Source organism: Netta rufina (genome assembly GCF_964035555.1).
Source record: "Netta rufina genome assembly, chromosome: 13".
NCBI lineage: Eukaryota > Metazoa > Chordata > Aves > Anseriformes > Anatidae > Netta > Netta rufina.
Window position 1 is genome coordinate 252,099 of NC_140136.1, and position 24,785 is coordinate 276,883.

Consider the following 24,785-nt stretch of genomic DNA (forward strand, 5'->3'; position numbering starts at 1 on the left):
CTGCCGGAACCTCCGCGCCGGGGGGCGGGGCCCGGCGGGCGTGCCTCGAGGTGACGCGAAGGCACCGCCCCTCGAGGGTGTCCCTCCGCCCCGCGATGTAGTCCCTCGGCGCAGCGATTTCCTCCTGTGCCGCCGCCGCTTCTCGCCCCGGGTTCCGCCGCAGCAGTGCGGAGGGCGGCTCGCGCGGCCTCTCCGTAGCCGCCGCGCCCGCTCGGTCGTGCCCGGGGTACGAGGCCGGCTGCGGGGAGTGCCGGCCCCGCGGATCGCTCCGCGCGGCGAGGGGGACGCTGCGGCCGGCCGCCATTTTGGGTGTGTGCGGGCTGCGCGGCGGCACGGCGGTGAGCGGCGGGAGGGGGGCCCGGCGGGGCGGGGGGGGGCCGTGCTGATGGGGCGGACGGGGCCTCGTCCCGAGAGCCTGCGGGCCGGGCTGGGCGATGGGCCCGGGGCGTGCGCTGCCGTGAGGCGTCCCCGCAGCGGGGCCTGGCGGCGGGGCGGGGCGGAGGGGGGTCTCTCTTCTCTCCTTCTCTCTCCTGGTCTCTGCCGCCGCGAGCGGGGCCGGTGCCGTTCGGCAGGGCCATCGGGCAGCCGCGCCGGGCCCCGCTGGCCGAGCAGCGCCCCGAGAAAGCGCCCCGGCGGCGTCCCGGGATGCCCGAGGGAAGGCCGGGCCGGGCGGAGGCAGGGCAGAGCGCTGCCCGCCTGCAGGCCGGGGCGATGCGGGCTGGAGCAGCCCTTCAGCAGCCCTTCAGCAGCCTGTCAGCAGCCCGGCGGTAGCGGGAAGGGTTTTGGAACAGGCGCTTATTCGTACAGAGACGGGGCGGCTTGTGCCGAGGCTGCTGCTTGGAGCTGCGGAGTTACTGCGGGGCTGGAGGCTCAGGTTACGGAAGGGCAAAACTTTCCATGGCATCAGACAAGCTCACACCTTTTTCTGTATCGGTGTTCTTTGGGTTTCGTTGGTTCCGTGTATCGCTGATAATCGTACTGCTGTGCGAAGAGATCAGCTAAATAGACTCGGTGCACGCTAGGAAGCAGTAAACTGTATACAAGCCACTTGTGACGTACAAAAACATTATCGCTATCCAGAAGTCTGCTCTGTCGTGCCCCTCAGGTACAAGCCAAGGTCTGTCAATGCGAAAACCCTTAAGGAAGATTTTTCTGACAAATATTTCTTGTCGTAACAAAGTGCTGTAGTAAAGTTTCTTATGAGTTAGTTTTCTGTACGACTGATTAGTTCAGCTGGCTCACGAGAGACTGGAGAAATGCCAGAGCAAGGGTTGGGAAACAGGAGGAGTGTGGGGAGAACACAGAGCTTCCTCCTGACGGTAGGACTGTCAGCTTGGTTCACAGCCTTAGTTTACACAGTTCTCAGGCTAATTGCATACTGTTCTATGGCTTGCACGTTAATATGACAGAGATGGGCAATTGCAGTTGACCTGTGTGCTTCTTTAAAAATGCTGTTTCCTTGTTGGAGGGAGGGACAGGATCTGACTGTGTGATAGTTGTGCTGGCATCTCCAGGCATTGGTGTACTTGTCTCGCTTTTCAAAGTAAATGAGTGAAAGCATGTCTTCTGCTATTTATGCTGTTTAATACTTACTGCTACTGATGATGTGATATATATATAATTAATTAATACATATTTATATTAATAATTAATATATATTTATATTAATAATTTATATATATATATATTAATTTGCATTTCAAAGAAATCTAGGATAGGGAACCTCAAAATGCTGTGTAGCTCGCCTTACTGAGTTGAACTCACATTTTTCTTCCCAGACTATTGCTGTTGGGTGTTAATCTAACATAGAATCACAGTTCTTAAAATTTTACCGTATGCTGGTGGCTAGCGTTAGCTATCCAAATTGAATATACTCAGGCCTTCAAAGTTACGTTTTAGGGTATGTTTTCTAGCCCTGTACCTTTTTATGGAGTAGGCACTTTTTTTTTTATCATCTCCCATCTCTTTCTGGGGTTGAGGTGCAGTCTGTCAGAAGGGGAATATTCAGGAAGTTTCTGTTTGCTGTTGGCCTTGGTTTGGTGCAATGTTGTAAGGTGGGAAAGGGAGCGGTGGTGTTTTAGCCCAGTCATGTGTAAATAAGCAGATTCAGGAATAGCAGGTAGCTGTTCATTTGGACACGTAGGATAGAATTGTTAAGTGCAATGACGGTGGAGTCCAACTCCCTGACCACTTCAGGGCTAACCAAAAGTTAAAGCATATTATTGACGGCGTTGTCCAAATGCCTCCTGAACGCTGACAAGCACGGAGCATCAGTCGCCTTTCTAGGAACCAGCATTTGCCTTCATTGAATTTAATGTTTTTCTGAGTAAAGCAGTAACCAGTGTTCTTCTGGTGTGACCATCGGTTGCTGGTGCTGATGACCTTCTCGTCTTCTCCCACAGAACCTGTTCATCATGTTGGGCTCTGGATTCAAAGCTGAACGCCTGCGAGTTAACCTACGCCTTGTCATCAATCGCCTCAAACTGCTGGAGAAGAAGAAGAGTGAGTATTTGAGGGGGTAGGTGTGACCCAGGATGCTTTTGGGGCTCAGGAGACTTGAGAAGATGATTTTTCTGGGGTCGGGGGAGTTTCACGGGCCAAGGATGGAGTAGCCTTCTGCTCTTCCTTGCTGGACCCAGGCCTTGTGTTCTGCCCTGGTGCGTGGGTCCCCAGAGGAACAGGTTGGCTGTGGTGCGGCCTCCATCCAGCTCCCTGGCAGGTGTCAGAGTGCAGCTGACAAGGTGTGCGGGGTCACAGCTGTGGGCTGTGTGTGAGGGATGGTCCACTTTGCCCAGAGGACCATCTCCTGGGCCTTCTGTGCCTGTAGCGCAGTGAGGAATTTCCTGTGCATGTCTCTCCCCACCTGGGCTGCTCTGCCCTGATCAGATGTAGATAAGAGATTTACCCCATGGTCTTGATCGACTCTGCAAGGTAACTGAAGGTGTAGAAGTGTCTCTAACAGGCAAAAGCCCACTGCCCTTTCTCCTGTGAGTTGGTATGCGTGGACTGAGACACAAAGGCTCCATTAAGCCGTGGCTGCGTGTCTTGCACTGCAGAGGCTCAATGGAGAGAGAGAAGCTGGTAATGGATATGTGTGGTGGGGGCTGCGGGGGGATTTGGAGGCAGCAACCTCTGGCAGCACAGTGACTGGCTTTGGGATATGTGTTGTAGCTGAGCTGGCCCAGAAGGCAAGGAAGGAGATTGCAGATTATCTGGCAGCTGGGAAAGATGAGCGTGCCAGGATTCGTGTGGAACATATCATCCGTGAAGATTACCTCGTGGAGGCCATGGAGATCCTGGAGCTGTACTGCGATCTGCTGCTAGCCCGCTTTGGCTTGATTCAGTCCATGAAGTAAGCTCTGGACTAGAGGGTGTGCTGTTGGAGAGGGTCCAGGCCCCTTGGGCTCAGGGCGGGGAACTGCTGGGGGCACACCTGGGATACAGAATGGCACCTGTGTTTGTCCCGGTGTCCTAGGGCCTCCAGAGGCCTTTTCTTCCCCAGATGGGGAAGTCTCTGGAGCTTGGAATGGAGGTCGGGGACTTAAAGGCTGAGCAGGTTGAGGGCTGCAAAGACTTCTGTTGTCCTTAGGGAGCTGGATTCTGGCCTGGCAGAAGCGGTCTCTACACTGATTTGGGCTGCACCACGGCTCCAGTCAGAAGTGGCTGAGTTAAAGATTGTGAGTAGGGTTGTTTGAGAGGTGTTAGCAGGGTGGGGGTAACACTGTGAGAAACTGATGGAAGCTTTCTCCCGGGACTCTGCCTTTAAGGCAAAGGACGTAACCTTACCAGCTCTGCAGGTGGAGACCCCGGCCCAGGTTTCATTTCTACAAGGAACCGTGGAGCCTCAGGGACAGTTGAGGCTGATGAGCTGGGCTCTCTTGGTGCCAGAAATGAGAGCAAATAGAGGCAGGGAGGGCTGTGGGGCTGCAGGAAACGTGGAACGTGTGGCTGGGGGAAAGCAAGGCTGTGCATGTTCCCAGAGTTCCTCTCCTGCTGCAGGTCGCTGACCAGCTGTGTGCCAAATACAGCAAGGAGTACGGGAAGCTGTGCCGGACAAACCAGATTGGAACAGTTAATGACAGGGTAATGAACTGGTAGAACAGCTACAGCCAGCTTCAGCTGGCAGAACAGATCTGTCTGCTGTGGCTTTCTGCCACTTATTCCTGTGGCCAGTGGCTGATGCCTGCGGCTCGCTGCAGGGTGGGGTGGGACAGCTGCGCTGCTGGGGCTTGCTGGCCTTGAAGCACAGGAGCGTGGTGCTGAGGTGCCTGGCAGGTGGGGTCTGCCTGTGCTGCCTGTGGGCGGAGAGGCTCAGAGCGTGGGGAGCCCTGCCCCGTGGCTGCCAGCAGGCTCCCCTGTGGCAGTGCTGTGCTGGGAGGAAAGGCTCCTCAGCGCTGCGCTGTGCTCCCCACGGCAGGTGGCCCTGGCTGGGACAGAGCCCGGCTGTGTTGTGCTGCCCCGTTCCTCGTGAGCATCTCTGCACCCTTGTGTTCCAGCTGATGCACAAGCTGAGTGTGGAGGCACCACCCAAGATTCTGGTGGAGAGATACCTCATTGAGATTGCCAAGAACTACAATGTGCCCTACGAGCCTGACTCGGTGGTGATGGTGAGTGAGGCACTGCAGGTCTGTAGCTCTCTTCTGTGTTACTGTGATGGAATTTTCCCATTAGTACTTGGGTGGGTATTCAGAGCACCAGTCTGAAGCTTTGCACCAAACTTGGTGGTAGCTGTGCTTTGATGCCTTCTGTACAGTCCTAGCATACTAGCATAGCAGGATCCCTGCTACTTCCCATACTGTGGCATATGGCTGTTGTCATGCTGCAGTCTGGTCTCTCTTCTGACTTCCATTAATGCAGTTGCTGTCCATTCTGTCCTTCTGGCTTTGTCCCATCTTGTCCAGAGACAAAACCTGCATCTAATGCTGTTCAGAGGGTTGTGATCAGAAAAGAGATTCTTCTTCCCTCCCCAGGCTGAAGCCCCTACAGGCGTGGCGGCAGATCTGATTGACGTGGGATTCACAGATGATGTGAAGAAAGGCGGCCATGGAGGGGGAGGAGGTGGTGGATTTACTGCCCCACTGGTTGGTCTTGATGGATTAGTGCCTGTGCCAGTGCCGATGCCTATGCCCATGCCGTCACCAAATCCACCCTTCTCCTATCCACCTCCAAAGGGACCGGTAAGTGGCTTTGGTTTGAGCTTGCCTTTCTTCTGTGGAGGACTGGTTGTGATGCTTAGCCCTGTCCCTGCTGATTGGAAAGTATCTGTATCTGACAGCGTGATGTGTCAGAAGGCCATCTTGTAGCTGTGAAACTGCATGAGATGGAAATTGTTGGCAGCACAGCTGAAGCTTCTCGTTGCTTCTTGACTGTGGAGATTCCTCCCACTGTTCTCCAGCCAGCCCTCTGCATTGAGGGACCAGAGGAGTCCAGACCTAACTCCTGAGGCAGTCTTCTGACTGTCAGGCTTTTGTCCTGGGGTTGGAGCAGCATTTTGAACTTGGTAGGCTGGTAGCGTGCCAAGGTTCAGTCAAGGAAATCAAGTGAGTTTTATGGGATGGGAACAGCAAAGGAAAATGCAGAAGTGCCTTGCCTTTAGACCCAAGTTGGGAGGGGACTAGGCCAGCGGCTCTGAGATGATTTGCTGTGGGAATGGAAGGCAGAAGCCGGAAAGAGCACCTTTCTTGGCTGTTAACAGGATATCTGGGGAGTGGCAAAACAGCGGGTTGGCTTGATATCTTAATAAAGACCCAGCAATGTGGTGTTTTTCATGGAAAATCTGGGCCAAGTACCGTTAGCAGGCTGAAGACCCAGGCATAAATAATCTGAGGACTTGCTCTAAGTCTAGACCTTTGAGGCACTGTTGTTTTACAAGTAAGGGTAATACATACAAAGCCTTCGGTGAGCCATAGAGAGTTCCTTCCCATTCTGTGGTGTTGCACTCAGGAGAGATGGCTCAAGAATGCTTAAGGCAGAGTGTTCCACATTTTTATTACCTGGTATTTATAATACTGCATGGGATGAAGTGTTTACTCGTGATGGTTCTTTAGAATAACTTGTAGTGCTGTTCAGTGGCTGCAGGTGACTGTGTCTGATTAATACTTGAGAATCTGTTCCTAGTGAGCATAATCTATGTCAAGTTGGATACTTACCTTAAACTACCACTTTCTCTGACTCCCGTAGCAGCTGTAGATGTATTGTGTCCCATGGTGGCTCTCAGGTGACTTGGCTGGAGCGTGACTGTTCAATTTCTCTCTGTACAGGAGAACTTCAGTGGCTTGCCGGTGGGGACCTACCAGCCTTTTACTAACATTCATCCGCCACCAATTCCAGCAAACCCACCAACATACGAATCTGTAAGTGCCTGAGCTGAATCACCCACCGCTGTGGGCAGCAGAGGGAAACTTGAGAGGAGGGCAGTGGAAGCCATTCATTAAGCACGTTGCTATCGACCTTTGGAGCTTTTGGGGTGGTGCTCAGCATTGCTTTGGGTGTGGTGAATAGCTGGGTGTGTGTGATGAGAAAGAGTCTTGTGAGAAGTTCCTCATTCCTCTGTGTATTTTAACTGCAGAGGAAAGCCAAGGTTTATTTTTACCGCGTTGTTAAAACGATGATAAACAGTTGATGAGCAGAGACCCTGGATCCTATTTTTGTAACGTGACAGGTTTATCGCTTTCAGTCTGTCTCATTATGGCGTTTGAACTAATACATAGGTAGTCTGGATGAAAATTTTGTCTGACCCAGCTGAAGAACATTTAAGCACTCTTCCTTTCCCAGACTTTTCTAAGTCCTCGGGGAGAAAAAAGGGGAGTCTGGAGTTTGCTTTCCATGCTTGGTTTTGTTGCAGTTCATGATCACATCTTTTTTTTTTTTTTTGGTGACATGTTTGTCTCTGCGATGCCATGAATAGCAACAAGTATAGCCCAACAGTTGTGCGTACCTTTGAGTCCAGGAGATGCAGGCACAGGTACAGCAGCTGTCAGCTAGGTGCAGATAGATGGCACTGACTGCAGCCCAGCAGGAAGGAGGAGTTCTTCCAGCAAAACTGACCATGCTGTGGGCCTTTGTCCTAGCGGGTTCAAGACTTCTGAAGAGATCGTTTCTTACGTTGCTGCTGATCGCAAGGGCTTATCTATTGCTTGTGAAAGGAAGCAGTTGCTGTGCTTACGTGGATGAAGAGGGCAGTCTTCTCCCGCTTTTGTCCTTGATAAATATGTTTAGACCTGGTAGTAGATGTGCTGCTTATCTAGTACCAAATTATGGCCAATTAAGCTGCTTTGATTGACAAGGAGGGACAGGGAAATAGAAGCACTGCCCCCTTTTCTTGGGAAGAGATACAGATTCTTTGGAGTGTGCTGGAAGCAAGGGTTTATCTGTCTTCTTGGGGAGGTGTGGCATATGCATTGCTGTGCATGAGTGTGGCTGCTTTTGCACGAGTTGTGCCTGTACAGCTGGGGGATTCTGTGCCTGCTAGGAAAGAATGATAGTAACTGAGAGCCTGTTTCAGATTGACGAGCCTAACACTGACAAGGATGCTTCTTCTGCACCGGTGGCTGGTGAGTATGCCAAGAGGCATGGGGTGGTTTGGGGCTGTGAGTAAGGCTGGGATATCCTAGCATCCCTGGGAGTGAACTTTCATTATAGGGAATAATGTGTGGAACTGGACTCAAATCCTGCTTTCAAAATGTGTTGGGAGAAGCCTATGGCAGAAGTGGAGAGTATTCTCAAACACATTGGATCTGGGAAACTCAACAACTAGAGTCTGACTTTGGCGTCAGTACTAGGCCTTCAGCTTATCTCATCAGTTTGCAGAATAAAATGAGCAAGCAACAGATTAAAATGATAATATACTTTTATATAACAGTTTTTGCAGGAACAGAAATAAAGAAGTAAGCCCTGAGAGGTAGATACGCTTGTATTAGTGTCAGCGTTGAGGCCGCATGCAGTGCAGCAGGGCTAGCAGGAGGAGTTGGTATCTCTGTCCCTCTGCCTACATGCTTCTGAGATGCTTCATGTATCGTAATTGGGTCACAATTTCTTCAGCTTTGTACAGCGTGCTTCTGTTCTGTATGCTTTGAAAGCACTTATAATCTGTAGCAGATAAGGGCAGAGTAGGTTTTAAAGTAAGTAAACCCTTGCCAGCTCCAGCAAGGATTTCTGACAGTCATGGAGTCCTTCGGAAAGTGGTGGTGTATGAATGATGGAGGTAGGCCTGCCGTTGCACTGGGATTGGTACACTTCAGTTTGACATCTGGGTGATAGGAGCACATGATACCTACGTGTCCCTTTAGGGGGTGTTGGAATGGAGAAAACTGGGACTTGAATCCCCATGGTGCAGCCCATCTTCTGCAGTTGAGTACATCTGTAGGGTGGGGTCTGTCACAGCTGCAGCTCCTTGCAGCCTTATAAACCTTTTCCCCACTGAGCCTAAGTGCAGTTGGAGCTGTGTGACCACTGGTCATTGGTGCTGCCTTTTTGATTGCAGGATCTTCTTGCGTGTGTTTCTGTGTCTCTTTTGTGTCTCTTTTTGGCCTAATGAGTGTGATTATGAGTGAGGTGAAATGATACTCCTTTTATTCTAAATAGGACCTGGACCCAAGTCAGAACCTTCTCCAAAACCAAGAGCTGGACCTCCTAATACCATTGATAACTTTGTGTTGCCTGAGTTACCTTCTGTGCCGGACACACTGCCAACAGCATCTGCTGGCACCAATTCTTCTGCATCTGAAGACATTGACTTTGATGATCTTTCTCGGAGATTTGAGGAGCTAAAGAAGAAAACCTAAGACTGAGTGGGCTCTAACTCCTGTGAGAAGGGCAGGAGCTGTGATTAACTTCTCTCTAAAACACTCCCCCCTGAAATCGGTTTCCTATATTAACCTCAAACGAACACTCCTTTTTGAGCTCTCTTCCTGCTGTACTTAAACCAAATGCTGCAGCTTTCCCAGTCGTTGCTCCAGGAGTTGAACTGTGGGGAGCCTTGTGAGACTGAAGCAGGGAACGGTTTGCACCAGTTCGGGTAGCTATAGAGGAAACCCGTGTTGGACGTTGTGGCTGCCACTCCCGGCTGGCCGCAGCAGCTGTGCTGCCTTCCCCAGAGAGGGGTGATGAAGGTTGAAAGATCACCAGGCTTCCTTGTGTGTGTGTGGGCTCCAGGGCAGTGTCAGCCTCGAGGTGCCCTGCGCTGCCTTATGGTGCGTGTGGAGAGGGGGATTTTCTTGATTTTTTTTTTTTTTTTTAAGTCCCTTGGGTAAGATTTAACTACTGGGGGCCGAGGCAGGCAGCACCCTTGCGAGGAGCGATGCCCTTCCCCTGCAGCACCTGTTCGGCCCCGGCGGGATGTGGCGGGGGGCGGGCGGCGGGGCCCGGGGGGGCCGCTCCCAGCTGGCCGCGGGGGCGGGGCGGGGGCGGGGCTGCCGGTAGAGGGGGCGGGGCTTCCCGGGCGCTCCCGCGCCCGGCCCCTCCGCGTCTCTATTGGCTGGGCCGCCTCGGCCTCCGCCAATCCCTGGGCCGGGCTCCCGGAAGTTCCGCTGCACACCTCGGGCCGGGCAAGATGGCGGCGCCGCTACGCGTGAGCGGCCGGGGCCGGGCGGGGGGCGGCGGGAGCGGGACGGGGGGCCCGGTACCGGGCTCGGGGCCGGTCCCGGTCCCGGTGCCGGTGCCCGCCCCGGTGCTGACGGCCTCACGCAGCGGCGCCTGCGGGCGCTGGCGGCGGCGCTGGGCGGCTGCGGGCTGCTGCTGGGCTCGGCGCTGGCGGCGGGCGACGAGCGGCTGCAGGCGGTGGTGCTGCCCGCGCTGCGCAGCCTCCCCCCGGAGACCGCGCACGGCCTGGCCCTGAGGGCCGCTGCCTGCGGGCTGCTGCCGGCCGCGCGCCCCGACGGCCCCGCGCTGGTACGGCTCTGCGGCGGGACGGGGGGAGGAGCCGGCGGGGCTTCGGGGGCGGCCTCGGGGGGGGGCGGGGGGAGGTGGCGGGGCCGGGTACCCGCGGGGAGGCTCCCGGTGCGGGGCAGGGGCCGGGGGCGAGGCCCCGGGCCGGGCCGGTGTCCCCAGGCGGCGCTGCCCCGCAGGAGGTGCGCGTCCTCGGGCGGCGGTTCCGCAACCCGCTGGGCCTGGCGGCTGGCTTCGACAAGCACGGCGAGGCCGTGGACGGGCTGTACAAGGTGGGCTTCGGCTTCGTGGAGGTGGGCACCGTCACGCCCGAGCCCCAGGAGGGGAACCCCAAGCCCAGGGTTTTCCGGCTGCTGGAGGACGAGGCGGTCATTAACAGGTGGGGACGCGCAAGGTGTCCGGCCGGGTGCTGGCGGGACGGGCTGGCGGTGTGGGGAGGCATTCGGGTGGCCCCAGCGCCGTCCTCTGCTCTGTGGTTGCAGCTGTACTGGATGCACTGAGCGGAGCTGTGGAGCCTTCCTCACAATTCTGTGTCCCGTGTGGTGCACCAGCCTGGCCCTGAACCTTGTCTTTTCTGTTCCAGGTATGGATTCAACAGTCACGGCCACGCTGCAGTGGAACGCAGGCTGCGGGCCCGCCAGGAGACACAGCGCAAGCTCACTGGTGGTGAGACAAGCTTGTAAACCTCTGCTCTGGGGGTTGGCAGGGTGGATTTGGGGGTCTTCCAGCTAGCTGCAGGTCAGGGAAGGCGTACAATGCCAGTGCCTTGGAGCAGCGTCCAGGAGCTGGCCAAGGCAACATGTACTTAGACAGTAAGAGCTCTCAAGGCTCTGACCAAGCACCTTTCTTGTGCCCGTTCCTTTGCAGTAGAGGCTCTGCTTGCTGCCTGGGGATGGATGCATCAGCTGAGACTAGCCAAAGTCAACAGGGCCCCATCTGGGTCGTTTCCATAGGCAGCCTGTACTGGGTGGCCCAGCTGGAGGCTGCAGTGCTGGGAGGTGCTAACCATGCCAGCCACAGTGATGCTCCTGGGGCTGCAGGACAGTCTCAGGTCCCAGCCCCATCAAACTCTTGGATTGTTTATCCCCACATTGCTTTTAGCTAGTATGGGACCTCCCTTGTCGGGTCCTCTGGCCCCTCGGATGGTGGTTGGTCCTGCTGCACTGGCTCAGATGTGTCTGTGTTCTAGCGGGGATGCCTCTCGGAGTCAACCTGGGCAAGAACAAGAGCTCTGCAGATGCTGCAGCTGACTACGTGGCTGGGGTCCGAGTGCTGGGCCCCTTGGCGGACTATCTGGTTGTGAATGTGTCCAGCCCAAACACCCCAGGACTGCGGGACTTGCAGGGCAAGGCTGAGCTGCGGGACCTGCTGACCAAGGTGGGTGACCCCGCGTGGGGAGGAGTGTGGCTCCCTGGGGCAGTGGGAAGAGCCACCAAGATGTCCCCTGCTCGGCCACTGATCCCATGGGCTGGCGCTGGGTGCTCCAGGGCACTGTACTCCAGCAAAGGGCAGGTGAACAGCGAGGCACTGCCCTCTGCTCTGCTGCTGCAAGGAGCATCCCATGACATCAGGAGTTACCGCAGTCCTGCCTCTGCCCCACAACTGTGCGTGTTGTGTGCCCCAGGCCGTGTTGCTGGGTGCCTGTCCCATGGGTGGTGCAGTGTGGGGACAACAGGGTCTGTCCCTGTGGCTGCGGGTGCACACGGTCCCCCTGGCCCGGAGCAGGAGGTGCGTGTCCCCGACACACTGCCGCGTGTCCCTGTGTGTACCCCGCAGGTGCTGGCAGAGAGGGACACGCTGCCCTGCAAGCACAAACCAGCTGTGCTGGTGAAGATTGCCCCAGACCTTACTCTGCAGGACAAGCAGGACATAGCCAGCGTCGTGTGCGAGGTGAGGGGACGGGGGCGGCACAATGGCAGTGGGAAGGGGAGGCTGCTGAGGAGCTGGGCTTGTGCACCCCCTGCCTGGCCTCAGCGTGGGGCAGGATGCTGGTGATCCTGACGAGCGACCTCTGAAGGGACAGGCAGACGAGCAGCTCTGGCTGGCTGTAGTCAGTGTTCGAGTAGCTGCATGCATCCCAGCAGACCCCAGGGACTGTGCAGTCAGTGGCGGCTGCTTTGTCTCTGGGCACAGTGCTGGGGGGAGTCCCGGCTGGCCTGGCAGCTCACGGATGAGGCTCAGGGGCTGCTCGCAGCAGATGGGTCCTCACACGGCTGCGTCCCTCAGCTAGGTGTGGACGGCCTGATTGTCACCAACACTACCGTCAGTCGGCCCCAGGGCCTCCAGAGCATGCAGCGCCTGGAGCCTGGGGGCCTCAGTGGGAAGCCCCTGCGGGAGCTCTCCACGCAGACAGTGAGGGAGATGTACGCCCTCACCCAAGGTAGGGGCAGGGTGGGACTGGGGGCGTGTGCTGGCCTCGCCCCGCTCACCTGCCCCCCTGCCTGCCCGCAGGCCAGGTGCCCATCATCGGCGTGGGTGGGGTGAGCAGCGGCCGTGACGCCCTGGAGAAGATCCGAGCTGGAGCCTCGCTCGTGCAGCTGTACACGGCGCTCGTGTACCAAGGGCCGCTGGTGGTGGGGGCGGTGAAGCGTGAGCTGGAGGAGCTGTTGAGGTGAGGGAGGGGCCGGCCGCCCCCCTGGGGCCTTGGAGGCTCTGGGCAGCTGCGTGCTGGTGCCGCAGGGCTGTGCCAGCCAGGCCATCACGCGCTGTTTCTGATCAGGGAGCAGGGCTTCAAGAGTGTCATGGAGGCAGTTGGAGCAGATCACCGGCGCTGACGCATCGCAGGACCGAGGTCTGGCCAGGAGGAAGCGTGGCAAAGCAGGGACGGCCGTGATGCTTCTAGCGTGGGCAGGCTGGGACCAAGACAAGGTCCTGCTCTGGGCCCTTGGGAAGGGCTAGCGCTACGTGGAGCTGGGGCTGCACTGGTGGGAAGCAGGGGAAGGGACCTCCACGCTGCCGCAGCTGCTCAGGGCTTTCCTGTGGGCTGGTTCCCCAGCTGTGCGGTGATGGGTGTCCCTTTTGCCAGGGACCCTGCAGCCAGCTTGTGCTGCTGGCTCTGGGTCCTCCTGCAGTGCAGTCTCCAGAGCAGGGTCCATCCTCCCTGCCCCGCTCCGCACACCGTGCTGTTACAAACCCGTGCTCCCCAGGTCCTGCCTGAGTGTCAATAAACGTTTGGCTCACCTGGTCCTGTGTCCTGCTCTGGGGATGCCCTTCGGGCTGGTCAGACTCCAGGGGATGGCTCTCCTCAGCTGAGGGGGATCCTTGCTCTCTGTTCTCCCCCGTGCCTCTCTTGCTGGTCGTTGAGGCCCTCCCACGCAGCCCTGTGCCCGATCGGTGCCCTCAGGAGGAGGCAGGAGCTGTTTCCTCCTGTTGTTGCTGGAGCTTGGAGACAGCCCCGGTTGCGCCCTGTCACTTGTTAGGGAAGAGCCCTGCTTACTCGCAGTGCTGGAGGCTGTGGGTTGTTTGCTCTGGGGCCTCCTGGCAGCAGCTGCTGCTTGACCCCGGGCTGCCGGCAGCCGGCTCTCCCCTTGCTGAGCAAGGCCCGTGTCCCGCGGTTTCCGGGGGGGCGCTTTTTCGGGTGGCGCCGTTGCCGCGCCCCCGCCCGCTCTCTTCCGGCCGCGCCCTCCGAGAGCACGTGACGTCACCCCGCGCCCCGCCGGAAGTCCGCCGGGGGCGCTCTGTGCCGCGGCCGCGGGGCTCTGTGGTTGCCGGTCCGCCCGCGGGGTGCCGCCGCCGCGGCCGTGGTGCGCGGGGCCGGGGCCGGGGCGAGGTCGCGGTCGCTGAGCGCCCGGGGGCGGGGCGGGCCCGGGCCGCGGCCCCCAGGCCCCATGGGGCGCGGCGCGGGGCGGTAGCGGCGATGGCGGAGGCGGAGGCGGGCGAGCGGTCGCTGCACCGGCTGGCCGGGACGGGACCCGAGGCTGGGCCGGGCGGGCTGGTGCTGCGGGGGCGCAGCGCCGCGGCCGAGCAGCACGTCTTCAAGGCGCCGGCGCCGCGGGCCTCGCTGCTGGGCCTGGACGTGCTGGCGGCGCAGAAGCGGCGGGAGCGCGAGGAGGAGGCGGCGGCCGGCGGGAAGCGGTCCCGGGTGTGCTCCTACAGGGACTGGGAGGACGGCCGCGACGAGGCGGGCAGCCCCGAGGATGACGACGAGGAGGAGGAGGAGGGCGGCCGGAGCGCCCGGAGCGGCCGCAAGGACAGGTGAGCGCCCTGAAGCCTCCGCGGCAGCCAGGTCCCTGCCAGGGCACCGGCCGCGTGTGGGAGCGTGGCGCCTCGGGGCTGTGAGCTCCGTGCGGCCGGCGGGGCTGCGGGTGTCTCCAGGGACCTGAGGGGGCCCAGAACAGCTCCCGGGCTGGTGCCATCCCTGAGGCGTGATGGCCGGGAGTGTTTTTAGGTGCTGTCAGGCCCTCAAGCACCAGGTGTCCTGTCCGTGTCGTTGCCTGCCCCCTAACACCTGGAAGCAGCAGCCTCCTTAAAAGTGCTCTTGTCTGAAAACAGCGGCAGGCACACTGGGCTGCCAGCAAAGGGTGGAGCGAGCGTTCCCAACCATAGGCTTCTGCTATTGCGGGGACTAGGACTAGAGTTACGGGAGACAAGTGAAAGGCTAGCTGTTCCTCAGTACTGTAACCTTTCTTTCTGCTCTGCCTTTCAAGGCATTATCGTTCCGTGCATGTGGAAACACCTTCCTACACAGGAGGCGTCAGCGAGGAGTTTTGGGAACGCAGTCGACAGCGGGAAAGAGACCGCCGTGAGCATGGTGTCTTTGCGTCCTCCAAGGAGGAAAAGGAACGGAAGAAGGAGCGCAGCAGGGATCGGAACCACGATCGTAAACGAGACCGTGGTAACAGTTTGAGATATTTGTGACTCTTCTTGCTTAGAGATGTGGGGCTTGTTCCTTAGCCTCTTTGTTGCCCTTGACTGGTGCTCAGGGTGTTTTCTAGGGTAGGCTTGGGAAGCCTCTTTGTGCATAGGGCATCTGATCGTACTTTCCCTCTCCAGAGGAGCGGGACAGAAGTCATCACAGCAGCAGGTCAGAGAGAGACGGCTCATCGGAACGGAGCAGCAGGAGAAGCGAACCAGAGAGTCCCAGGCATCGTCCTAAAGGTAGGAGTGGGACTCGGCAGAGTTCTCACGTAAAACCTAATGGGAAAGGGCGTGGGTTTTTTTTGGGAATCCTGCTGTTTTTGTCAGGATGAACGTGAGTAACAAATCTGGTGTTTTTAAGGCCTGCGGTTAGACCAGGCATAAAACTCCTGGCTCTTCCTGGATGTAGGACTGGGAGTGATCTGCCAGCTGTGTGCAAAGATCTGGCTGATCCCTGCCCAGTGAGTTTCATTCTGGGTCTGTGAGATACAGATGTGTTCCTCTGGCAATTTTCCTTGGAGTCGGTGTGTCAGCTCCTTCTCTTAGAGGGACAGCAGATGGGTGCCCTCTGTGCTCTGCAGTAGAAGGTGGAAAGTGGCTGCAGGTGCCTAAGGCCACGGTGTGAACACTGGTGGTCAGTCATCATCTCCTCTTGTAGATGCAGCCACGCCGTCTCGCTCCAGCTGGGAGGAAGATGACAGTGGTTACAGCAGTTCCCGCCGCTCACAGTGGGAATCTCCGTCCCCCACACCTTCCTATCGGGACTCAGAGCGCAGCCACCGGGCATCATCCTTGCGGGACACGGATCGGAGGGACCGGGACAGGTATCGGCAGCTGGGGGTGTGGCTGCAAGCCAGCGCTCTGCAAGAAAGGGCAGGAGGGTGTGTGTCAGATTAGCACCGTGCTGTAGGCACTGATCCCTTCCTCGTGCTGTTCCCACAGGTCTGTAAGAAGCAGGTGCTCGGACAAGACGCCGCTGCCCACACCGTCGTACAAGTATAACGAGTGGGCTGACGACCGGAGACACCTGGGGGCCACACCACGGCTGTCCAGGGGCAGAGGTGAGGAGTCTGCAGAGGACTGCCGAGGCTGGGCGGTGGCCGAGTCCTCTTCCCCTGTGCAGCACAAGGGCAGGTTTTGTGGGATTCCCTCCACAAGCGACAGCCCGATGGGGCTGGGGGCCCGCTGACCAGCTTGCCTTCTGCAGGGCGGCGTGAGGATGGGGAGGAGGGCATCGCCTTCGAGACAGAGGAGGAACGGCAGCAGTGGGAGGACGACCAGCGGGTAGGAGCCTGGGGAGCTGGGCGCCCGGTGAACGCCGGGCTCCGGGCTGCCGCTGCTGGCCCCAGGGCACCGGGAGAGCCGTGCCGCGGGGCCGCTGGCGGCGGGCGGGCTCCCCCCGGCGGCCATTCGGGGAGCGGCGGGGGGCCCGGCACAGCCCGAGCAGGCAGCGGAGCTCAGCGCTGCGCCTCCCCTCCCAGCAAGCTGACCGGGACTGGTACATGATGGACGAGGGCTACGACGAGTTTCACAACCCCTTGGCCTACTCCTCCGAGGAGTATGTGAAGAAGAGGGAGCAGCACTTGCACAAGCAGAAGCAGAAGCGCATCTCTGCACAGCGGCGGCAGATCAATGAGGTGGGGGCGTGATGCAGAGCTGGCTGCTCTGAATGTGTGCAGACCTGCTTGCTGGTGGGGTGGGCTGAGCCCTTGCCCTCAGAGAAAAGAAGGCAGTCTTTGTCCTGGCCCAGGCTGAATGAGCTCACAGGGAAACTTTTATATTCCCTTGGAAAGTGCAGCCGTGCATCTCCTGCATGGGGCAAAATTCAGTTAGTGACTGCAGTTGGTCACAGCGTCCCAGGCTGCTGGAACCCAGGGGGCTGTGCTCCTGCTGTACAGAGGCAGAAGCCATGTTACTGGGGCTGTCTGATGTTGCTCCAGATGCTCAGGGCTGCCGATCTCAGCATAAGAGCAGGGTTGTCTCCAGGCTTCTGGCTTTCAGTGTGTAGCTGGGGCGTTGTGGACAGTTTGCCCTCTGTTTTCTTGGAGACCGTTCTGTTAACTACGTACTTTGTGTGGCCAGTCTGTGTTTCCTGTATCCTGCTGCTTCTAGTTAATTGTTTTTGTTTGTTTGTTTGTTTTTTTGTTTGTTTGTTTGTTTTTTCCATGTGCTTGTTTTTGGGTTCCCTGGGCTAGAACTTTCAGTGTTAGTTGTTATACGTGTTCCAGGCTTACTTAGTTTCATCTGTGGGGCTCTAGACTTTTTCCCTTTTGGGGGAAGGAAGACCAGCAGACGCAGCCCTAGATCATTTCAGTACTTGAAGCCATGCGGCATAACCGTGGTGTGTATTGCAAATCAGCTACAGGTTTGCCTTTAGCAGCTTCCTGCTTTTAGCTTTCACTTTTATGCCATCATGATTTGGTCACAGTTCTGTAGTGCTTTGCAGCAAGCCGTGTTGCCTTATTTATTGCCTTGCAGTTGCTTTGAGCTGTATATACTGTGGGGTAGGTGTAAAGGAGTCTCTTGATTGTTCTTGAGTTTTAGGTGACGGAAAGTAATAGCTAAAGTCCTTTGATATTTCGTTTCCTGCAGGACAACGAGCGATGGGAGACAAATCGCATGCTGACCAGTGGTGTAGTTCATCGGATTGAAGTGGATGAAGATTTTGAAGAGGATAATTCAGCCAAAGTGCATCTGCTGGTGCATAACCTGGTGCCTCCATTCCTAGATGGGAGGATAGTCTTCACCAAGCAGGTAGGGGCTGTGGTTGAAGGTTCTAATGGCAGGGAGCCTCACAGGTGTGAGCTGTCTGTATTGAAGCAATGCCTTTTTCCTCTAGCCAGAGCCAGTCATCCCTGTCAAAGATGCCACTTCTGATTTGGCCATCATAGCTCGGAAAGGCAGCCAGCTGGTGCGCAAGCATAGGGAGCAGAAGGAGCGTAAGAGGGTATGCTACGACCTTTTGTCCTACTGCCCCGCTGTTCGTGACTTTGTGTAATGTAGGGCTTCACAGCCTTTGTTGGGGCTGTGTAGAACACAGGCCTTGGTGGCGGTGATAAGATGTCCACCGTGTGTTTGTGACCCGGGATATCCTGGTAGCCCAGTTCATTGCATTGTCTCATAAGCAGCTGTAGTGATGTGATTTCCTCAGGCACTGCCTGGGACGTAAATTGTGCACTTGTGCAGAGAAGTTTGATCCAAACGACATTTGGATCATGAAAGAAGAGAACGGGTGAAAGAATACAGGGTAGCTCAGATGGACAACATTTAGTGTGGGTGGCAGCAGGGGAGATCTTGTATCAACAAAAGAGTTTTGAGGAGGAGCATGCAGTAAGGTAGTGTATTAGTCTTTGTGGGTGCGTGCCTAATAGAAAGACTTTCTATAAAGCTTATGTGATAGTGGTGGGTAAAACACAGATACATTGTAAACAGAAACTGAGCTGGATTTGAGGCAGGTATACTACAAGTGGAATGAAGGCAGAAGCTGACCTCCTGATACAAGAGGTGAAAGAAAACAGAAAGTTGGGAGTACCTGAGGGTACCTGTTGAGAGCAGGAAGATTATCTCTGGTTCACATTTGTGTAGATGTAAGTGCAAATTTAATGGAACTGTCAGCAGCTGGAACCATTGTCTTAGGAGGCTGTTGGTCATCCTGTGCTTGAAGTGTCTGTATCCGGACCAGTGTCTAAAAGGTCTGTCACAGTTCAGTTGGAAGAGGGAGACCTGATGTAGGAATGGGATGTGTGTTCTCTCTCGTAGCACTAAGGAAATGTGAAGCTAAAATGCTTTCCTAGCCTTACAAGTAGGAGTGCAGAAGAATTATTTTTGCAGTCCCAACTGTGGCACTTACACTGCTCTCTGCCTTCCCAGGCTCAGCATAAACACTGGGAGCTGGCAGGCACAAAACTGGGAGACATTATGGGAATCAAGAAAGAGGAGGAGAAGGATGAGATGGTGACAGAAGATGGCAAAGTGGATTACAAGTAATCCTTCCTTTGAATTGCTCCTGTTCAGCTGGTGATGGGGCCATAGGTGTAGCAAAGTGTGTGGAGAGACAGTTTTAAGGTTTCTGGTGTTTCCTTAGGACTGAGCAGAAGTTTGCTGAACACATGAAAGAAAAAAGTGAAGCAAGGAGTGAGTTTGCCAAGAAGAAATCAATCCTGGAGCAGAGACAATATCTGCCCATCTTTGCTGTGCAGCAGGAGTTGCTCTCCATCCTCAGGTACGGTTGTTAGGCAGTTGGTCCTAGTGCAACCCTGTGGCACTGGCTTACATCACTGGAACCCAAGTGAGAATTTTTCCTCGATAGAGGACCTGTTTGAAATTGTACCCTCAGAAGAAAAAAAAAAAAATAAAATAAAATTACTTTGTCTGGTTGATGGCAGTTCTCCTGCTAAAGCAGGACAACTCTTGGGTGGCCAACCAGAGCTGCAAACGAGAAAGTCTTTCTTTGTGGTGTACGAAGAAATACTCTTTCCCTTTCTTCAGGGACAACAGCATTGTGATTGTGGTAGGGGAGACGGGTAGTGGGAAGACAACTCAGCTGACGCAGTACCTCCATGAGGACGGCTACACAGACTATGGCATGATTGGCTGCACCCAGCCCCGCAGAGTGGCAGCCATGTCCGTTGCCAAGCGGGTCAGCGAAGAGATGGGAGTGCGTCTGGGAGAGGAGGTGAGTCTGGCAGCACGTGCGAGGGTGCAGCCTGTTGGCAGTGAGTGCACAGGGCTGGTGAAGACTTGCTGATATCTCTGCCCTCCCAGGTGGGCTATGCCATCCGCTTTGAGGACTGCACGTCAGAGAACACGATAATCAAATACATGACAGATGGGATCCTCCTTCGTGAGTCACTGCGAGAGGCTGACCTGGACAACTACAGTGCTATCATCATGGATGAGGCGCATGAGCGCTCACTCAACACTGATGTGCTCTTTGGCCTGTTACGGGAGGTGTGTGCAAGTTGGGCTACAGGAAGATTCTAAGACAGTGGCATAGGGCGCGTGAACTGGTCCTTGGGCAGAATATCGGCAGAGGTGGTGCTTCTCTCCCAGGCCTGGGAAAGGGAAATGAAGAGGCTCCCACATCTCTGACTGCACTTGCTGCTCAAACATCCTGATCCTTGGTTCTGAGGGTTTAAATGTGCCTTAGTGTGTTGCCAGAGGCTTGCTGGCTAACTAAGAAGCTCTAGGTACAGAGATGCTTGCAGGTATAAGGCTTTCTTGGCAGGTGTCAGACTATCTTTATAACTGGACGGGCTATATAGCATATGCCTTCCCTGGCATTAGTGGTGAGTGCCTCTAGAGTATGGTGGAAGCTCCATCCTGTCCTGTTGTCTCAGTAGTGGTGGAAGTAGCCTGGACCCATGCACAAATGCCACTTGTCTATTCTTCCTTTCATATATTTTCTAGGTGGTAGCACGACGCTCTGATCTGAAGCTTGTTGTCACCTCTGCCACCATGGATGCAGATAAGTTTGCCTCCTTCTTCGGGAACGTTCCCATTTTCCACATTCCTGGGCGCACTTTTCCTGTTGATATTCTTTTCAGCAAGGTAAGGTCAATGTGAGAGAGTTTGCAGTGTGAGGGGGGGTTATGGCTTGGGTGTACCTCACTCTGCAGTGGACAGAGAGGAAAGCAGTGGGGTACCCATGCTGTGATGCAGCCTTACACACAGGATGGGGCAGGTGAGATTATTGGTGTCTGTAATTCGGGCTGTGTCTTTCAGACCCCACAAGAGGATTATGTGGAGGCTGCTGTGAAACAAGCCCTGCAAGTCCATTTGTCTGGTGCTCCTGGCGACATCCTTGTCTTCATGCCTGGCCAGGAGGACATTGAGGTGAGCTGGATGGAAGGGCAGGCACTGTCCCACCCATTTTTTGTTTCAATCTTATGTTAATACTCCTCTTTGTGTCTAGGTAACCTCAGAGCAAATTGTGGAGCACCTCGAGGAACTGGAGAAGGCGCCTGCTCTTGCTGTACTGCCCATCTATTCTCAGCTGCCATCAGACTTACAGGCCAAGATCTTCCAGAAGGTGCTGATGCGTACTCTCTGATGGGACTGGGCAGATGGGAGATTAGTGTAGGGAAGACTCTATTTGGCATGAGCAAGAGGTGCAGAGATGCCTTTTGTATTGCACATAGAATGGTGAGGGAGAGCATGTGCCCCCTTCAACTTCCAGTCACTCAGTCACTCCTGTCTGGGTTCTGGGTTCTTCCTCAGTGGTGTAGAAGCTGTTGCCCAACAAACTGACTGGTGCGTGGTGTTCTTGCAGGCTCCAGATGGGGTGAGGAAGTGCATTGTTGCTACTAACATTGCAGAGACTTCACTGACAGTGGATGGCATCATGTTTGTGATTGATTCTGGCTACTGCAAGTTGAAGGTATGCAAAGGTTTCCTGGACTGTTCATGTCTGTCATCTCTGCGGTTGGGTTGATGGAGTTCTTTGCCAGTGACCCAGCCTTCCCCTTGCTTCAGTCTGTTTTTCTTGTGCCCTGCAGGTTTTCAATCCCCGTATAGGCATGGATGCGCTGCAGATCTATCCCATCAGTCAAGCCAATGCCAATCAGAGGGCAGGCCGAGCTGGCAGAACGGGCCCAGGTCACTGCTTCAGGTAGGCACATCACTGGTGTTCCTATTCCTGCCATACTGCAGCTTGGCATCTGGATATAGATATATATATATATTATTTTTTTTTTTCTTCACTGGAGAACTGTTCATTGTCTTGAACTGGTTGTGGAGATGATCTTACCTTGCCAATCTTTACCTGTGGCTGTTCCGCATTGCTGAGCCAGCTGCTTTGATGTTCTCAGGACGATAGCCAAGCTAAGGGCAGCCATCTCAAGGCTTTGCTTTAAGACTGGTCCGCGACCAGGGAAAGACTGTACATGAGGGGGGTGTACCTCGTGCTGCACTCCAGGCACTTGTGTGCTGGGGAGGCTGCACTGTGGCCTTGGGAGAGCTTCTTCCTTGGGGCTCTGCTCGTTGGCCTGGCTGAGTGCAGAGCTGCTGCCTTGTGCAGGGCCTGGCTGGGTTGGGAGCTGCTGCTCATTCAGAGAGGGATGCAGTGGCCTGAAGGGGAGGGACATGCTCTTGGGATCTGCTCCCCAGGCTCTACACCCAGAGCGCCTACAAGAATGAGCTGCTAACAACCACGGTGCCCGAGATCCAGCGCACCAACCTTGCCAATGTAGTGCTTTTGCTCAAGTCCCTGGGTGTGCAGGACCTGCTGCAGTTCCACTTCATGGATCCACCACCTGAGGACAACATGCTGAACTCCATGTACCAGCTGTGGATCCTGGGAGCCCTGGATAACACAGGTACTGGCTGCTGGGGCAGGCTGCCAACCCATGGGACTCTGAGGACCTGTCCAGTTGCTCTATGGATCCTTACGGTATTCCTGCAGGTGGTCTGACATCAACAGGACGTCTCATGGTGGAGTTCCCACTGGATCCTGCACTCTCCAAAATGCTTATTGTTTCCTGTGACATGGGCTGCAGCTCTGAGATCCTGCTCATTGTCTCCATGTTGTCTGTGCCTGCCATCTTCTATCGGCCTAAGGTACCTGTTTGCTCTTCCAGCAGCTTAGGGCCTTTACCTGCCCTCTGGCTAACCTGTGTTCTTTGCGTACTCTTCAGGGTCGAGAGGAAGAGAGTGACCAAGTGCGGGAGAAGTTTGCTGTCCCAGAGAGCGATCACTTGACTTACCTGAATGTTTATCTGCAGTGGAAAAACAACAACTACTCTACTCTGTGGTGCAACCAGCACTTCATTCATGCCAAGGCCATGCGGAAGGTGAGGCTGTGGCAAAGAGGTTGGGGGAGGGAGCCTTACATAAGAGAGGGATCTGACTGCTGCACGTCTTTGCAGGTGCGGGAGGTACGTGCCCAGCTCAAGGACATTATGGTGCAGCAGCGGATGAGCCTAGCATCCTGTGGTACTGACTGGGATGTTGTCAGGAAGTGCATCTGTGCTGCGTATTTCCATCAAGCTGCAAAGCTGAAGGTAAGAGGGGCCTGTACCTGTCTGGGGGATGAGAGGCCCCTGCTGGGAACTGATGTATTAACCACACTTCTCTGTGCAGGGCATTGGGGAGTACGTGAACATCCGCACAGGCATGCCCTGTCACCTGCATCCCACGAGCTCTCTGTTTGGCATGGGCTACACACCAGACTACATTGTGTATCATGAACTGGTCATGACCACCAAGGTAAACTTGAGCTGAGGGCTAGCAGGAAGGGTAAAGAGTGCTTTGAGGGAGGTGAGAGGGCTTTGCTGTGATGGTAGGATCTATTGGAGGGTGTAGTTCTCAGCCTTTCACATTTCTACTGCCCGCACATGTCTCCGTCGCCTGTAGGGCCTTGTTTTTCTCTTTTGTGATACATTTTCCTGGCATATGTGGGACATCTTTGTAGTCTCACCAAGTCCTGCCCATAGCAGCTTCTGAGGCCTGGAGGAGTTGTCTGGAAGGAGTAAAGTCCTAACTTTGGAACTGCCATCAGCAAGTGGAGGAGGGTGGGAGCTGCCATGGTTCTGGCAATGGCGCCCAGATGCTGGGTGTCATCCCTACCCTGGTCTTTCCTTCTTTCACTGCAGGAATACATGCAGTGTGTCACTGCTGTGGATGGAGAGTGGCTGGCAGAGCTGGGACCCATGTTCTACAGTATCAAACATGCTGGCAAGTCGCGCCAGGTGAGTCTCCTGCTCAGGCCCAGCTGACAGACAGACAGCAGGCTACTACACTGGAAAGGAGTGTTGCCTGAGTGGGGTCCCTGCTACACACAGCTCCACGGCATACGGTATACCTGTTCCTGGGTGGGGGTCTGTTTTTCTGTTTGTTTTTGTTTTTGAATGTGGAGGGATCAGACTTGCGGGCCTGCAGAGAGTCCTGCCAGTCCCTGATCTGCTGCTGCTTTGCCCCAGGAAAACCGCCGCCGTGCCAAGGAGGAAGTGTCTGCCATGGAAGAAGAGATGGCTCTGGCTGAGGAGCAGTTGCGTGCCCGCCGGGAGGAGCAGGAGCGCCGTAACCCGCTGGGCAGCGCAAGGTGGGTGCTGGCACTAGCTGGCCATCAGTTGCCTGCTTAAGAGCAGTAGTGAGCTGCATGGAGGATTCCAACTTCTTCACAGGTGCTCCTGGTGCAGGGAAAAATTGTATTCTCCACTAATAATTGTATTCTCCACTAATAATTGTATTCTCCACTAATCACTCTTGTCCTTTACTGGCAGATCTACTAAAATCTACACACCTGGGCGGAAGGAGCAGGGGGAGCCCCTGACACCACGACGCACCCCAGCCCGCTTTGGCCTCTGAGAAAAGAATGCCCATTGCTATGAGGCTTAAAGATTTTCAAGAGCAGCTGAGTCTTAGGAGTGCTCAGCTTCTCTGACTGCTGTGAGGCTTGCTACAGCTTGTAGCCCTGGAGGGTTTTGGTGCTTGGCACTACTTTTGCTACAGAACAGAAAGAATTTTATTTGTTTAAAGATTGTCAGTCTTTAACCTTTTTTTTTTGTTTGTTTTGCGTCACTTCTCATCCTGGAGCTGAGTTCTGGGTAGAGGCAGCCCTGCAGAGTTGTGCGTGGCTCGTGCAGTCAAGTTGCTGCCCTGTACAGCCGGGGACAAGGCACAGAATTACACTGGCTTAGAGGGCAAAGACAGCCTGCGCCTGGCACAGACCTGGCCTGGAATACTGCAAAGGCAGTTTGTCCGTGACCAGAGCTCTGGGCAAGTAACTGGTGCCCAGCTGTCCCTGTACACAAGGGAGGGTTGGTTCAGCACTGTTTTGGGCCAGGAATTCTGCTCACCTTCATCTGCTCACCCTTGTGGTGCTGCTCATGTGTTCTGACCCTGAGGTACTTGTTTTCTACCTGCAAGCTGCCCAGTGTGTCCTGAAGATGCCTGGAAGAAAGAAAAGCAGGGGAGATGAGGTGAGGCAGTAGTTGTTCATTTGTCCTATAAACCCCTGTGGGCAGCGTGAACTGCTCAGACCCAGTCCCTGTGTTCATCACTTACTCCTTGTTGCCTGTCAGCTCTGCAGCGTGGTTGATTTG

General features: G+C 55.6%; 3 protein-coding genes across 7 annotated transcripts; all 3 read left to right on the plus strand.

Moving 5' to 3' along the window:
- The first annotated feature begins 89 nt into the window (after positions 1 to 89).
- Positions 90 to 8,993, plus strand: IST1 (IST1 factor associated with ESCRT-III). Of its 2 annotated transcripts, none has more exons than XM_084294522.1 (10): positions 90 to 309; positions 2,403 to 2,502; positions 3,172 to 3,352; positions 3,590 to 3,677; positions 4,000 to 4,083; positions 4,497 to 4,607; positions 4,971 to 5,177; positions 6,261 to 6,353; positions 7,505 to 7,553; positions 8,584 to 8,993. In XM_084294522.1, the coding sequence occupies exons 2-10, from the start codon at positions 2,415 to 2,417 to the stop codon at positions 8,781 to 8,783; spliced, it is 1,101 nt and encodes a 366-aa protein (XP_084150648.1). In that variant the 5' UTR covers positions 90 to 309; positions 2,403 to 2,414; the 3' UTR covers positions 8,784 to 8,993. The 2 variants fall into 2 exon arrangements, with proteins under 2 accessions (XP_084150648.1, XP_084150647.1); XM_084294521.1 differs by having other exon boundaries at positions 90 to 338; positions 8,584 to 8,992.
- Positions 8,994 to 9,060: 67 nt separating this feature from the next.
- On the plus strand, positions 9,061 to 13,060 carry DHODH (dihydroorotate dehydrogenase (quinone)). Of its 4 annotated transcripts, none has more exons than XM_084294518.1 (9): positions 9,539 to 9,568; positions 9,688 to 9,888; positions 10,065 to 10,264; positions 10,469 to 10,551; positions 11,075 to 11,262; positions 11,662 to 11,775; positions 12,112 to 12,265; positions 12,337 to 12,496; positions 12,605 to 13,060. In XM_084294518.1, the coding sequence occupies exons 1-9, from the start codon at positions 9,551 to 9,553 to the stop codon at positions 12,657 to 12,659; spliced, it is 1,173 nt and encodes a 390-aa protein (XP_084150644.1). In that variant the 5' UTR covers positions 9,539 to 9,550; the 3' UTR covers positions 12,660 to 13,060. The 4 variants fall into 4 exon arrangements, with proteins under 4 accessions (XP_084150645.1, XP_084150644.1, XP_084150643.1 ...); XM_084294517.1 differs by having other exon boundaries at positions 12,612 to 13,060; XM_084294519.1 differs by lacking the exons at positions 9,539 to 9,568; positions 9,688 to 9,888 and adding an exon at positions 9,061 to 9,191 and having other exon boundaries at positions 12,612 to 13,060.
- A 492-nt stretch (positions 13,061 to 13,552) lies between these two features.
- Positions 13,553 to 24,218, plus strand: DHX38 (DEAH-box helicase 38). Its single transcript, XM_084294970.1, has 26 exons — positions 13,553 to 14,079; positions 14,532 to 14,719; positions 14,878 to 14,982; positions 15,401 to 15,566; positions 15,685 to 15,803; positions 15,950 to 16,026; positions 16,224 to 16,379; positions 17,335 to 17,496; positions 17,582 to 17,689; positions 18,613 to 18,725; positions 18,827 to 18,964; positions 19,231 to 19,417; positions 19,507 to 19,692; positions 20,152 to 20,292; positions 20,467 to 20,577; positions 20,657 to 20,773; positions 21,014 to 21,121; positions 21,240 to 21,352; positions 21,850 to 22,058; positions 22,145 to 22,299; positions 22,377 to 22,532; positions 22,608 to 22,742; positions 22,822 to 22,947; positions 23,334 to 23,429; positions 23,661 to 23,782; positions 23,964 to 24,218. Exons 1-26 carry the CDS (start codon positions 13,742 to 13,744, stop codon positions 24,046 to 24,048), a joined length of 3,717 nt encoding a protein of 1,238 aa, XP_084151096.1. The 5' UTR covers positions 13,553 to 13,741; the 3' UTR covers positions 24,049 to 24,218.
- Positions 24,219 to 24,785: the final 567 nt, after the last annotated feature.